This window comes from Indicator indicator, chromosome 4 (genome assembly GCF_027791375.1).
Source record: "Indicator indicator isolate 239-I01 chromosome 4, UM_Iind_1.1, whole genome shotgun sequence".
Taxonomy (NCBI): Eukaryota; Metazoa; Chordata; class Aves; order Piciformes; family Indicatoridae; genus Indicator; species Indicator indicator.
This window is the reverse complement of record NC_072013.1, coordinates 6967941-6984542: the sequence shown is the minus strand read 5'-3', so window position 1 is coordinate 6984542 and position 16602 is coordinate 6967941. Positions and strand designations below refer to the sequence as shown.

Below are 16602 nucleotides of genomic sequence, written 5' to 3'. Positions count from 1 at the left end.
TGTGAACCACTGCGTAGTAGATGGGGATGATCAGGAGATTTGTTTCCAAAGTTCACTCACAACTAAAATCTTGATACCCTTGGTTTTTTTTCTTTTCTGTTCATATTTTGTGTCCCTGCTAGTCTTTTCATAGCGATTATATACTTCAGTAGCCTGAGTTTCTCTCTTCTTTGCATAGCTACAATTTATGAATCAAGAATACAGTTTCCTCTTGCTGCGGTGTCCTTAATTTCAAGGTCAGCAATCAGTCTGCTAAACGAGTTCAGTGGCAACGTTTTAATGACTATCTCCTAGCAGAGATACAACCACAAGAAGGGCTGCATTAGATTGTGAATCAGGGTATTTGGATGTATTTTTGTATCTGCCTCTGACCTTCTACATATGCCGTTGGCAAGTCATCTTATCTAACTGCATTCCTCTCTTCCAACTTCATGCCAATCAACTTGTTAGGATGGAGACTGTTTCCCATATGAATGCACTATACCAAGCAGAACTAACCCTCATTTTAGCTATGGTCTGTAGAAGTTACTGTAGTTGAAAAACTTAAACGAGCTCCAGAGGACATAAAGAAAGGACTCCAAATTTGTAAAGCTGATTGCCGAAGACAAGCTGCTTTGTGCAAAGGTTTAAGTCAAGTCTCTAGCAATGTAAGTAGGATAGCTACAAATTCAAGATGCAGTCCCTAAACCTTAATGATTCTGGATATAGCAAGCAGGATAAAGAGTTGCTTTATGAAATTTCATAACTATACAATAATCCACCATGAACGTTTGCCACTACAAGACAACAACAAAACTCACTGATGCTGAGCACAGTATTTCAAGAGGTGCAGTAATTTCTCTTCCTGCTATGGGTCTGGATGCAACAAAGCTAAGCCTGCTTTTGGTTATACTTAATTTTAGTTCACAAATAATAGGATCTGTGCTTTCCACACAGATTTTTCTGCTCTAATCCTTTTGCTGTGATTGCAGCTGAACTTTCCATTTGCTCGGGCTGCTAAGTACTGTACAAAAGCTTTCCAAATTCCTCATGATTGACCTTATGCCACTGCTCATTTTAATCCCTGACATGTATGCGATTTTCCACTGACAACTAAAGGACACAGAAAACTCCTTTCCTCTCTGCTTCTGTTTCACTACCAGTTATGTAAGGAGTTAATATAGCTCAAAGCAACAACAAACATGGACTTTTACACAACTACAAGGTCTTTGCTCAGAGACACCATTTCCTATCAATGTAATAAACATGCATTTAAGTTCACCCCCAACCTTAAGTATACAAAGAGTTAGCATCTACCTCTCCAAAAGATATTGCCTGAGTGGAAAATAGCAGTGCAAACTGTGTTCTCAGTCTCTCAATACAAGGAACACGCTGAAATTGAACTTTGAAAACTGTACTTGCTTGTTCTTGGCAAATCTAGCATAAACCTTGAGCTAGCCTGCAGGCACATTTAGTTTATTAAAAATAATTCCATTTTAATCATATATCATTTGCAAGATATTAATACAGGATGTCAGTAATAAGGGAATCTAACTGGTATGGTGGAATGCTGCAGACAACTGCAGAAGGTTCAGATGGGAGCAGGAAAAATTATAAAAAGCTTTAGTGTGAGTTCAAGAAAAAAGGAGGGACTTCATGTTCAATTTAGAAAAAAAAAAAAAAGCACATATTACTCTCTATTTCTGATCAAGGCACACTTTAAAGCCATAAAAGCAGTAATGCAGTTGACACAAACCTCAGGCTTAACACATATAGGGAGAGAAATGCAGTAAGACCTACTATTGAGTAAAAAAGAATTAAAACTTGCAGCAATTTCTCTGGCCAGATCCATACCATTGATATACTGTCATCATTTATAGCCTTACTCCTTTTGAAAGTAGAAGCATGTAAGTCTGTTTGCAGCTTTCAAGAATTACATCCATAGACACTGCAAACTACTGACATGGGAAAGCAGGGAGGAAAATGTACCCTTTGTTTTGATGAATCAAACACACACAGCTATCAACAAAAAGTTGTTTGATCTCCACGTTAAATTTCATGGAACTTAAAGGACACATGAGGTTCTTCACACGTTTTGAGGGGCCTGGAGTTGGAATATGGGGGCAGCTTTTCCTGCCCTCCTCTCTCACTTGACAATACTGGATGCAATATTACAAACATATCATGGGTTCTGGAGGTTAACACTTACTCTGTGGTGTTTCTTTCCCCTCTGAAGCCACCAATCAAGATATAATTACAGACCAAATGCAGCTATGAACCAATACCTGCGTGGTGTGCAGTCCTCATAGGGAGGGACGATGACGACCTTCACTGTTACCGACGTTCTGAGAAGATCGATCATCTGCTCATGGGTCAGAGTGGCTACAGCCACCTTGCAGATTTCCACCAGCCGGCTGCCCTGTCGCAGTCCAGCCTGCCAGGCGTAGCCATAGGGCTCAACATCTGCCACAATGCCTTCATAGTTTACGTGGAAACCAAGCTGACCCAGACCATTCCTACGCAGAGTCATTTCCACTGTTTCACAGCCCTTAGTCACAAGCTGCAAATTGAAATGAAGATAGAATTTAATGTATGGGAGACCTTCAGGGCTAATACAGGTTTAAAGGCTCTGTTTTTGTACAATCAACCAACTCCCAAGACAATGGTGGGACATGATCAAGGAACATACGTCACAGTCCCAGGTATATAATCAACTGAAATGGGTCTCGTTGCTCGAACCAGTATTTTCAGTAGAGTCTGATTACTCAAGTTCTGCCTTCAAATTCTTACTGAAGCCAGAGGCATTTTAGAAGAAATATGGCAGCATACAACAGAAAAACATATGGAGTTACACAAGCATCTCTCCTTTATCTTCTACATTTCAGTAACCAATCAACTATTCCACTGTTCCATCTGTGTCAGTAAATGCCAAGATTACGTTCAGTCAGACTGTAGCGGCATGCAGCTACTAAGCAGAGTAAATTAAGGTCTATGACAACTCTTCCACATACCATGATCACGAATGCCATCAAGATTAATTATTTTCATAGAGCTTAGAATTCCCTTTTTCCTGGTCATTATATAACTACACTTGTGAAACGACAGGAAAGACCATGAAACATAACACATTATTTGTAACTTAGCTGGATAAAGAATGTGCATGGACAGTTGTTTTACCCACAGAAAACATAACTCACTGTATTTTTAGTTTATCACACCCATTAAGGAAATATCTGAAGGCTGCACTAGGTATGGGGACTGCACCCTGCTGGCAATGCAGTAAGTCGGTCTCAAAGATACTAAGCTTCATTTGAGACAAGATACAAGCAGCCAACAAACCAGAGAAATGGAAGGCAAACAGGGAAAAGAGTTAAGGTGACACTTGGGTATTTGTGTGGGAGTAATTAATGCAAATGAAGGCTTCTCTTTGTTACCTTTTTTGAAAATTAATATATTGAGACACATTTTTGACACAATTGACCAGCTGAGGTTGCTTCATGTCTGAAAAAGGTGAAAACAATACTGGATTTTGAGAAATAAAAGCAAGCAAGTCCTGCTTTCATTATAAACAATTAGAATGGTTTTAGGAATCCCCAGGCATTACTTAAATTGAAGCCCTACTTGACAGCAGGGTAAGAAAAGAAAGCAAAGAAGGGGAACCAAACAAGAGAGCACATTCTAACCTCCAGCCTTTTGACGATCTCTTTGATATCATCAATGTTGCTGATGAAGCTCTCCAAGGAAACACATTCACCTCTCTCATAGAATATTTTGATATTCGTGTCCGTCGAAGTCCACCCTATCACATCCCGACAGGAGCAATTGAACACCACGCTTCTCGTGTCCTGTTCAATGAGGACTACAAACTCATTAGAGATGCCTAGGAGACAGTCTATTTCCATACCCTTGCTGTAGTCTTTCGCATGGACACTCCACACAATAGCACCAGAACTATAGATCTCTGCTCCTGGATAAGGCTTGGACTTTTCTTTCTTCTTTGAAGCAAGTGAGATGAAGGGGAACTTGCCAGAAGGGTCAATAGGCGTGTTGGTGACATTCTTCTCTGCCAAGTCTTTCAAGTACTCTTGACGGGTCCTGGTGGCCATCGCACGAAACTTTTCTGATTTGTGAGCAGCATTCTCTGCATTAATGACTTTGGCTAGTAAAAAGTCCCTGAACACGTTTGATTTAGGAAATGTGACACCTTTTGGAATAGGTGGTCCAAAGGATGGTACATCTCTGGATCTTGTCACAGCAACACTAGGAAGAGAAAAATAGAAAATAATAAGAAGCACAGTGTTTCACTGTATGTAATTCCAGAAGTTTTTGGATACAGAAAACAACATTTCCTTTTTCTTTTTAAGCCCTCAAATTTTCTCTCCTTTCCTCAGCAGTATGTCTGTATTTGCATTTTTATGTTTCCAGTGTGGAGATTATGTCCCCTTTACTGTGTACTTATTTTTGCACCTAGGCATTTTTGATTCATCCTCAGTACCACAGCTTCAAGAAAGATTCAAGTGCAAAATCATGCTTGTTTGATAATCACTCATATATGGTAGTTATGAATTTTGGTTGTTTTTACTATAAACAGAAAATTTCTAATACAAGCTATTACAGAGGTTAGCTTGTAATTAGCCAGCTAAAGCTGAAAGGCTTATCTGAAAAGAAGGCAAAGTGTACGACCAGCCCTAGCAATACAAATAAAACAGACACGTTAATAAGGCCAAGACAACAAAGTCATCTCAGGCGGCCAGTGAGATGTGAGTAACATCTTCTGGTGACCAGATGCATGATATATACATCACACTACTGACTGCATTTTAAATTTCTGGGCTGAAATCTGCCCCAGCTGATATCACACTGCTAGTGACAGACGCAGACTCCAAAAATAGTAAATAAGGCATTTCTTAGAAGTTTGGAGACATGCATTACAGATAAATGCTTTCTTTTTCAACTCTTCCTTCTAGTGTCTGTACCAAGTGGTGAATGGACAAAAAGACTGCCTGAGGCAGTGCTGGTAAGTTTAGCTATTCTCCCTGGCCAATTCTTTTTCACACAGAGTGGATTGAGCCTTGTTTGGCATCACTGAATATTTGCCATTCCAGTCCAGTATCATTCACTTGGGAGTCTGTTCCAAGAAAAGACTGACAACTGTACTTGAAGAACTTTGTGACAAGGAAACACTCCAACAGTTTGAGTATGATTTACCAGGTATCTATAACCAGATCTGAAAAATGTTAACTCATCATGGTAATGGAGTTTTATAAATAAAAGTAGGTTGGAACTTAAACACACTAGAAATATACGGGGTGTTTCATTTGAAAAACTGGCTATTACTTTCACACTTTGCTCTAACTTTTCTAAATCACAGAATAGTTTGGAAGGGACCTTAAGAATCATCTTGTCCAATCCCTCTTCCATGGACAAGGCCACCTTCCACTAGACCAGGGTATTCAAAGCTCCATCCAACCTTACCTTGAACACCTTCAAAGATGGGGCATCCTCAGCTCCCCTTTGCAACTTATTCCAGTGTCTCACCACCCTTACAGTGAAGAATTTCTTCCTTACATCCAATCTAAATCTACCCTCTTGTAGTTTAAAACCATTACTACTCATCCTATCACTACACTCCCTGATAAGAGTTCCTCTCCATCTTTCCTGTAGCACCCCTTCCCCTCACATCCTCCCTTTAAGTACTGGAAGGATACTATAAGGCTTAATCCTTATGTTTAAACACAATCAGAGAATGATTCTCCAAAATCAGTAACTGAGACTGCTGAAATACTAGCAAAGGTTTTTTGGAGGGGAAGGGGCATACAGGAATATCAAAAATAAAAACTCAGTCACCCAATCTTTAACGATATCTTCTGGTTTTGGGTGGTGAGGTGTTGAAGTGTTGTATTTATTTATTTGGCTTTGATGGCAAGTTTTTTGTTGTTGTTGTTGTTTTAAATATTATTTTCGGGCAACTGATACTGACTGCCATATTTCCTTCAAATGTATGCCAATATATCTAAAAATATGCAATGGGGGGTACTTATGGCACAACCATCTGACTCTTGATCATCTTCAGTGGTCCTCAAGGGTCTGTGGTTAAGAAAGAGAGACCTAAGCATTAAAACACAATTACTGGATGCAGTGAAGAAGTACCAGTGATATTCTGTTTGATTAGGTTTTCAGTATCATGAATCACATGGATAAGAATTTTATCTTTAACATATGCTGGAGAAGTTTTTAAAAGTGAACAATGCTGACAGAGAAGGAGACTTTTGAAACGTTTATCTTAGCTGGGAGTGAGAATCACTGGCCAAGACACTGCTTGATTTTATTCCTTTTATGTCATTTTTAATATAAATTCTGGTACATTTTTATGCTATATGGCTTCCTGTTTTGTCTAGAATTATGAATCTATGAAACTGTTCCAAATAATTCAGTGAAATAGGTCAAACTTACTTTAAAAAGTTTCCTACAAAAACTTTTTATAATGGAATTCTGTAATTCCAATGACAAAAACTGAAAGGATTTTAATCTTAAAGACAGTGCACAACACACAGAATGCTCTGGCAGTCTCCTGTAACAAAATGAACATTGACACTCTTACCATTTTTTTTCCTGACAGCTTTCCCTGCCTGCAGCACCACTGAAGCTGAAATTCTCAAATTCTATTCACTAATAGTAACCAGTAAGGTTCCAGTAGTTGTGAACACTTCAAAAATGACAGTGATTCAGATGTCTGAAGGTCAGAAACAGAACCCTGGGATATTTAAAATTTTTACAGTATTAACAACTATAAATCTTTCCCACACCTTTTAAAACGCAGAAACTGAAAATGTGCAGTCATAGTATTTAAAATAATAACCCAAACCAGATCTCTCTCTAGGTTAGTAATACCCAATTCAAATGGAAAATGTATTTGCAGCCCTTGTGGATTTATTTCCTACTTTCTTTTCACTTCAAAATCAGTTTCAGTACAGAATAAGAGCTGAAACATATGTCTAAAAGTTTAAAAACAAGCTATGTCCACATAAATCATGTAGCAGTGGAATTTGTCAAGAAGCCGACGTAAAGTGAAGATCATGAACATGCCTTCTGCTGGACAGTTTAATACATGTACAAAGCTCAGCATCAGTTCTAGAAATGCTGTGTGAGCTTTACCAAAAACTTGTGGGGAGAGAAAAGCCTTTAAACCTTAAAATAGTTACTTGGAAAACATGAATACACCAGCTCAGACATTATACTCTTAGCCCTTCCTGCAAGCACTTGACTGAATGGGACACTTAGGTGAACATACACATTTCAGCACAGATGAATTAATTCTAAGGCTGTTTCATTTCAAGATAAATTCTTCAAATCCATTATTCTGACACTTCATGTTTTTTAATAAAGGATTTTTAGAAGTTTCTTGAGATCAATCAACATTTAACAACAAAAGTTAAAGTTAAAAGTTTCACTGATCATAAAAAGTGTAACTTAAACCCATTATTTCTATATGCTTTCAATTCTGTTTAAAAGTTTCTGCTAAACAGGAATCTCATCTTGAAATTCTGTATTGCACATTATTATCAATTACCATTTTCTAATGTAATCATATTGACTTTAAGGATACACTAAGTTTTTCTTTGCTGTTTAATGCTGGGAAATGTATTTGTTGGACTGAAATGAGTAAGAAATTTGGGTATTTCAAGACAAAAGTATTTCCTTTCTGAAAGCTAGTCATACTTTTCCACTGTCCTAATTTCAAAAACAGAACATAAACTCAGATGCTCAAATTATGCAAACAAAAAGTGAATTCAGATGAATCAACACAGAAATACTCTTCAAGCATACTGAAGAGACTAAAAAGGAAGCGAGAGCATGATTTTAAAAACGTTCCAAAATGCCTGAAAGGAGGGGGGGGAGGTCTCTGTATGTGCATACAATACTGATGGCATTAACTTTCTCAGGTGTTTCCTTTACATACTCACATGTGTCTATTTAGTTTTTAAGCAGTCTTTAAACTCACACAACTCAAAATCTACTCAAGCTGTATCTTTCACTACATTTTCCTACTGAGAATTTAGGAGAGGAGTGACACCTCCTGTGCTGGTTTTGCACGAGACAGAATGTGGATTTGACCCCCAAAAGAGTAAATAACAACACTTATTCAGAATTTGGAAGTTAAATGAAAATAATATTTACAAAAGTAAACTATATATAAAAGATAAGAAACATATACATATATATATAACCCAACAATAGCTCAGACTCCCCTAGACAAAACCCGAAGGCTGTTATGCAGCCAACAAATATTATCACTCCCAGTCCCTGCCATACCAAGGCTTACCATAACCCAAACAAAGTTAAGCAAGGAGCCAGAAAGCAAGCAAAGCACAGAGGAGCAAAAAGGGGAATAGAAGAGAAAGAACAAGCTGTACCTTCAGATTATACAGAGATTTGCAGGGGAAAGGGATAAATATATTTCCTAATGTCCTGTCAAACCCTCTGGGGACTGTCCGACCCCCCTGGAATTCTGTAATACTTTTATTTATAACAATACATTATTCCTCAACCTATAACACCTCCCTCAGAGCTCAGATCCCATGTATTCAGTGAAGCACATGATAGCTACCTGTAACAAACACTGTCTGTGCAGGGGCCGTGCACCCTGACAATGACGAAGACGTGCTGGAAGTGGGATCGAATGTTCTTTGGGCTGAATGGTTGTGCTCCAGGCTCCTGGAAAACTATCGTCACAATGTCGTTTCCAATATGCCTTTTTCTCAGAAGCTGTAGCAACAACCACAACAAAAAGATGAATAGGTTAAAACACAGCCTTTTCAATTATTGATCATTATTATCAATTACTATTCTTCAGCATTTTTTTTCCACTCCCAAGAATTCAAGCTAAAAACTGAAAGACTTGAAAATTTGTAAGACAAGTACCAGAATGTTAGAAAGGAATTTCAGGCATGGGCATTTTAACTTTTGTAAAGATTTCATTTCTGTGTGTAACACACAGGAATAGGAAAACCTTAAGATGAACAGATGAAAAGCAACAACAGAAACTGCAAGCATCAGAGTAATCAGTGATACATGCAAGCTGGGAAACTTCCCCAGCTCACACACTTTTAAAAATCTGAAGTAGCTTCTATTTCAGTTTGAAAACAGTAGTCATTGTTGTTAAGACATGCTGTAATAATTTTCTGGTAGTATTTCAGTAAATTCAAGACTGCAATAAAATAGAAAGGTAAAGTAAAAAGTAGTAGAGCATTTAGTGCACAAAAACTGAAAAGAATGCTGCATTATCTTTTATTATTTGCAAAGACACAAAATAACTTAGTTTCTAGAGTAAAATGCACACACATCATATACAACAAGATGGCCTAGAAAAACATCAGATACTTCAGAGTAACAGAGCAAATCAGCCTACATAGCTCTACAGTATAATAAAAAAAAACTTAAAACAAAAGAGGGATTTTGCTTCATGTCCTGTTCTGTAGTGTGCTGCACAGTGTGCCGGACCACCCACTCATCACCTGAGTGTAATCCTGAAAGTGCAATGGACTTTGCTGCAGAAGGCTGAAAATCAGGTTAAGTAGACTATGGTCCTTTTGACATAAAGTATGACCTCTTGTTTACATAACACAGAGGTGCTACTGACATTACTGCATAATATTTACATCAAAGTCTCAGTAAATAATGCAGGATTAAATAGAAAACAGTCATACAGATAAAAATCTACCTATGACGTACCTACAATGATCTACTTTTCTAAACTGCTCGACACAGAGATGGTCAGTTTTACTTTTGGTTATATTCTTTGTTAGCAACAAATGAAAAATGTCATAAATATTCAATAGTTCAGCTACTTTGGAGATGGAAGAAGAATTAATTCTAAATAGGCATGGTCCATCTTACCTGTTGCTTGTTGTTGGGAGTATATGGCAACATAGTAGAAACGTGGAACATGATTTCATAGTCCTTGTATGTTGTGTACAAAGAATGAGTACCTGTTGAATCAGCTAAAGTAAAAGAAAAAAAGGAAAAATAAAGGCATTATTTAAAGAGGTGAAAACCCAAGTGTCATTATTATCAAAGAAAATCATCAAGGCAAGACAAAAAGAATTTCTACTCATCCTTGAATAGAAATATCAGCAAGTAAAAGCTTAACAAGTTTATTCACCTACCAAAGCAAATGACACATACAGATGGCATGCACAATTCTGCATATTTGTCCCAATGAAGAACTTGATAGGAATAGGGAATTTATATCAGAAAACTCTGAAGGAAGCATTTTTAAGTATGAAAAGTGATTTAAAAAGTCTGAAATAATTTTTCGGCACTGTCTAATATCTCTGGTTAATCAGAATGAAACTTAACTGCAAGGAATGTGAAAAGGACTTCAGAAAGGAAGGTAGACAGATATTGCAAATGAATACCATGGTCTCATAGAATCATACTCATGCATAATTAAGTGTCACTGGACATATAACCCACAGTATTTTAAAGAACAGAATGGGTTCTTTTAAACATAAATATCAGGACTCTAAATTAACTGTAATGAAGTCAGACAAAAGCCCTCACTGAAACAAGTGCTTTATTGGATAGGAGCAGCCAAAAGCCCAAGTAAGATGCTAGTCTGCTTATAGCTGGTATATTAACCAATGGTTCTCTCACATGTGCAGCCACACGATTTTAAAAGTTACAGAAGGGATCCAGAAACAGGCCACTAGAATAATTATAGGTGGGTGGAGAGATTTCCATGTGGAGAGAAAATGATAAAAACTAGGATTATGAAGTTTAGCAAGAAAAAAAGAAGAGAGGACAATATTCTTTACTAAGCATTGAAAACAAGACTTGATTCCAGACGAATTGGGAGCTTCTAGTTTTTCATTCCCTTTCACACAAAAAGAGACCTTGGAAAAAGTTCCATTAGTTTCAGTAATAACATATTTCACGCTGAAATAGCGAATACATTCTATTAAACATAACTGTTGTCCACAGTGCAAAAAGCCCACTTTCAAACAGAATTGTAAAAAACCTATATTCCTGTATGGAAAAAAACCATCCTGGTTATTTGAAGTTGTATAAACATGCTACTGTATTACATAATACCAGCTATTTATAACAATGTATTTTTAAAAGCTGTTAAATATTACACCTTGGCAATTTTTATTAGCAGAGAGATAGTGTTACTAAGGAGATAATAGCTCTGAGATTTGTGAGGTATTTATAAATATAGAGTTTATTTACTCAGATTTTTGGTACAAGCCTTGTCAAGAATTTTTGTTTTCTGTCACTTCTGGAGAGGTAGCTTTGCTGTAAATGAAAACCCACAACACTATCCATAAAATGGAATGGAAAATTTTCTACCTTATAGCTCCATAGAATAAAATGGGAATAGGGGAAAAAAAAGATTCCTAGAATACTTTTCAAAAAAACATACCTCTGTTAATGTTTGAAGGAGATTGGGCTTTCTTCTCCAGCACTGAACACTAGCCATTAAAAAACCCCAACAGACTAGCTAACTGGGAGTGATACTTCTTTTTAATGCTGATCCCAACAGTGTGACAGTGTTACACCTTCCACTCAGTTCACAGCAGCCTCTACCCTCTCCCTACATGCCTGAAGGAGGAGGATGCACCTGAAAAATCACCTGAACATCAACATAAATCCTGGAGGTTTTATCTAACTGCAAATGCGCTAATTTGTACATCACCTTTCATAAACAGAGCATACAGAATTATTACAAAGAAAGGGAAAGTGGAAGCTGGTGCAAAAAGAAAGGGGAGTGGGTACGAAGAGACAGGGGAAGGGGCCCAAAAGGGATTGGAGGGAAGAGTAAAAAAAATAGAGCAATTCTGACAAATAATATGTTAGAACACCACCTATACATTGAGGCCGGCTTTCAACTTTCCTGGATGGATTTCTCTTCAGGCAGAAAAAAGATTTCTTGTAACAGTACTGGTTCTGCAAACCAAGTAACAAGGCTGAAATCCAAATGACACATTTACAGTTATTTCCAAGTACTCCATAGCTTAAATCCCTGTTATACAAACCCAACTACAAACCAAAGTCCATATTCACTACAGACTGTGCATACTTCTCACTGTTCAAGTTCCTGCCTCCTTACAATTCCAGAATACTTTTTCTCAAATACAATATAAAAATTGCAGGTGTTGCTTAAAACATTTCCCTATAAACTGCAGTAAAATCCCAGATTGCAAACTGGAACAGTATTCATCATTTCAAGGTCAGAACTGTACACCAGCAAAAAACTCTACTTTGATTTCCTTGTATTTAACAGAGGCCCAAGGGAGCTACAAATTCATTAGCACCTTTTAAATTGAAGACATTGCCTCCTGACACCAGTTTATGGCATACCTATTGATGCTGCCTTCTCAGTCTTGTCCCATTACTTGATGTGGTTATTTAGCTAATCTTTGCCTTCCATCATTACTCATCTTTAAAACTCTACTTTATTCTTCTGTCCTTCGAGTATTGCTCAGTTAGTTTTACAGACTGTCTTACCAGACTCCCATTTAAGTGTTTGTTTGGTTTTTTTTTTCCAACACCAACAGCACTCAAAACTGATTGACATCAACAGCCGGTAGGCTCACCTCACTGAAGCCACAGGACTTTGTCAGCCTGCTTCTACAGCAGCTTTTACTAACAGCACTAGAAAACTGTGTAAAAACCCAGTACCAATAGAAACTGTAACTTAGTTTCTATGTAGTACAAAATTGTAGGAATACAAAAAATAAACTGTACTGATGAGGCAGGAGAAGGAATAGCCACTGCTACAAACTGCAGCTCACAATTACAGGCACAAGAAGTTTCAAGAAGTTACTGTTCTTCCCATCTACCTTTGCTTTTAAAAAAGCCTTATTTCTAATTTCTTCTAGTTACTGGCCCAAATTCAGCACCTGTCAAACCTGCTCTTCTTTCTGTTATGCACAAGGATTAAACCAAACAGTCCAATGAATGTAATACCCAAGCTGCTTTCATACACCATTTCTAAGGACAGAATGCTTCCTTTTTTAACATTTATGAGTAACACAAACATGCTGTGCAGATGGTTTTCCCTCCATCCCTATTTCTGCTTCTTGAGCCATCAAGGAACCTCTGATCTTCTTTGACTATTTGTCTCCCAGTGAATGTCTCAGAACCAACAGTAAGTCTATTCTGTTGAAAAGATGTTAAATAGTACAAGTTAAGAAGGTCATCTGTATGTACTATTTCGCTAGAAACACTGGTGTTTAGAGCCAATGAGGTCCATTCATTCCCTAGTTTTCTCATCTATTTACTATCTTCTGTGCTGTTTTGATATTCTTTTCATGTCTTAACCAAAGAGTCAGGTAGTATGAATGTCTAATACAGAAACATATTATTATTAGCTAAGTTCATAGTATCATTAGAGAGGTAATTCATAAACTCCTACAACTCACATTAACCAAACTCTTTCACTTCCTGCACCAACCATGCTACTCCTCTGCAGGACTCACATGCTGAGCTTCCAGGCCTGGCATTATCCAGCTGATCCCACTTACTGATTTAAAGTACTGAGAAATAAGACTAAGTAAGGGGAAGAGAAATAAAGCATGCATTACAACTAGAAAATAAAGTCAAATGACTGAAGTTAGAATTTGAAAGATTACTGTGATGTTTATAACTTTAAAGTGATGCCCATAAACTTCGTAGCAACCGTGAGATAGATGGCATTTTCAAGCTTTATTTCCTACCCAAAGTCTGCAGGCTACCAGGAGATAGACTGCTTCCCCTCTGGTAATTCTAGAAATACACAAACAAAACTTTGAAAGTAGCAGCTCTTTTCCACAGTGGCACTGGCAGAGATCCAGAGCTACAAAGCCCTTGAAGGATCCAACATACTTAAACAGGCTTTCAGTTAATAGGATGCATGAGATTCCTCCTTTTAAAAACTGGCTCTGTTATGGATACTTACCAATTAGGCCCCTAATTCTAAACATTTCTAAGAACAACAACTGTTCTGAAACTGCCTTTTGCTGGAGCAACTTGACTCTTCTAAATGTGCATAAATTATAAACATACTCAGAACATTTCCAGAGTACCTACACAAATCAGCTTCCTTCCACATGTGCATCTTGCTTTTCATAGACTGCAAAGTATTGTCAAAAGTACAGGAACTAGCAAAGTAACCTACATAGCCCTGACCTTTCCTGCAAGTCAATGAACAGACATTTGTTTTCAAGAGCATCTTTGCAATCAGCTATGCTGACATTAAACAGAATTTTTATGCAGGAAACCTTCCTGCAAGAACTATTTCACTACAGCAATCTCTAGCAACAGAAAAGCACAGAGCTGGAAAAGGGAGAAACTGCCTTGTACCTTCAGACCTACTTTTTTCAATAAAGTCCCAGGAAAAAACACAGCCTCCTCCTTTGCCAGCCTTGCTGTGTTAGGGCCAAGGCAGAAAGAACCGATTGATGACTTAGGGTAGCTACTGAAGTTCTATTACCTGCCTGCACTCTGTTGTTTACCTATTCCCCATACCTGAGATACAGTTTTTGGTCTTAGCATTTTGCCTATCACAAGGTGGCTTTCATTTTCCTCTCTCTTTTTTCCATTTTGTATGCAGAATAGGCAATGAGGGTTTCCAAATGTAGTTACCCAGTGATCTTAATGTTGTGCCCCCAAAACACCACGTTCTCTTCCACCATTATCCAGCCTGTGCTTTACCCAGTGGAAGAAAGGAAAACCTAGGAGCATCAAGATCAATTACAATAGTTTGTTACCATTGTTCTCATTTGCTGCTGTCTAAACCTGCTCATGGAGAACTCATGTATGCCATGCTAGCTGTTTCCTCAGTGAGCATGCAGACAAGAGCATGCAGAGCCCCTATGGGGTTCTAGCTGATGAGGTCCCATGCATGTGAGCTTGTAAACCTTGACTGAAAGAAAATGTAGGAAGCCCTTCATGAAATCAACAGTTCCCACTCATAGTATTCCCCGTCCTCTCTGATCACAGTAAAGTGTTCATGTAAAGCCTTTTTGCATTTTTAGATACAGCTGGTAGGTCTACTGGGCAATGTGAAGACGTGCCATCTCTCAACATGAAGTGAAAAAATCTTCATTAACAACCACAACTTTACTTACGTGTCCATTCAACAGGTGCTAGATTGCAGGACAAAAAAAAAATTCAAAACATGACAAAATTTTCTTTGAATCAGAAGTAACAAGAAGGAGCTCAAACATTACTGGAAAATTCCCCTGTTCAGAAGAAAACTTCAAACATGTACTTAAGACAGTTACACATTTTGTGAGTATATCTGACCAGATGAATCCACTCTTACTCATTCAGCATTTCCATATACTAGAAAGCAGTCTATGGACTGACCCCAAAACAGGGGGAAAAAAAAGTTGTGGGTTTTTGGTTTTGGGTTTTTTTTTTAATTAACAGATATCTTAACTAAACCAGAGAGAAGAGTAGATTTTACTTTAAGAATGGAAAATAACAAGGAGGTCATAATATAAAACCAGAAGCTAAGAGACAATAAGCATTTTCTCTGTTTTCCACACACATTTCATTTTTGACCTAGCTTATGTTTATAACTAATAAAATAACACTTCAGAGTTTCTGCACAGGAAAGCTTAGACTGAGAACTAGTGTATAATGTATTTCCAGTAAAGACAAAAAATTGTTACAGCAAGAAAACTGTCTGGATCTCATCTGGAACTGTGCATACAATACCAGCCATTAAAATTACAGACTGGGTACTCTAGCTTGGATGAGCACACAAGACCAAGAAATTCTGCTTGTGTGTGTGGAGGGGAAGCAGAAAAACCCACACCTCCCTTCCAGTTAAGAGAGACTTGGTTTGTTTAGGATAACATCACAAAAGCATAGAGAAGACACAACTCCAGTTGAAAGAAAGCAGACTCAACAGTAAATGTGTGTGAAATAAATATTGATTTATCTTTAAAACCACAGGAAATTTTATAACCCTGTGAAGACTGAAGATGAGGCTGATCAAGAAGAGCCCAAAGAGGTGGCATGTGATCCCTTTAAGAATTAAGGGCATATGGTAGGATGGTGGAGCACTAAGGCACAGCAAGTTACTGTATGTTGATAGGAGACCCATGACAAGAGCACAGTTTGTGCTGCAATGAAGCTGATGAATGCTTTTCAGCTTTCATGAGTCAACTCTGTATTTAATTTCATTTGCTGCAAATGAGCAAAATAGCAAAAGATTTCCATGAGAACTAGTTAGTTCCAATATTCAAAAGGAAGACAGGCCAAACTTTCCCCGAGTATTTTTAAACAGATTTACAAATTGAACACAGCAGGCATCAGTTGATAAACAGGTATTTCACAAGTTTGATTGCAAAACTAGGGAGAATCTTTTATAGATACTGCCACCCAAGATCCTCCTTTCACTGAGTTTTTGTTGCAATATATTTTAACACTTTAAGTTGATAATGTTACTGCCAAATCCAGATTATTTTCCAAAACTCAAAAGAAAAAAATCACAGGGGGAGGAATACATTCAGTATCAGCAGTAAGACAAAACTGGCTAGGAGAAAACCCAAACTGCAAGAGACACAACAGAAAAAGCAATAGATGAACTTGTCAAAGCAGTGTTACATAGATGTGTTCTCAAAACCT

General features: G+C 37.6%; 1 protein-coding gene across 1 annotated transcript in view; it reads right to left on the bottom strand.

Moving 5' to 3' along the window:
- SIPA1L1 (signal induced proliferation associated 1 like 1) overlaps positions 1-16602 on the bottom strand; it is a 76794-nt gene that overhangs the window by 42402 nt on the left and 17790 nt on the right. The window contains exons 5-8 of the mRNA XM_054400311.1: positions 9877-9980; positions 8588-8745; positions 3663-4239; positions 2265-2539 (exon numbers count right to left, since the gene is read on the bottom strand). Coding sequence (XP_054256286.1) covers positions 2265-2539; positions 3663-4239; positions 8588-8745; positions 9877-9980 — 1114 coding nt within the window. The remainder of the gene's footprint in view (positions 1-2264; positions 2540-3662; positions 4240-8587; positions 8746-9876; positions 9981-16602) is intronic.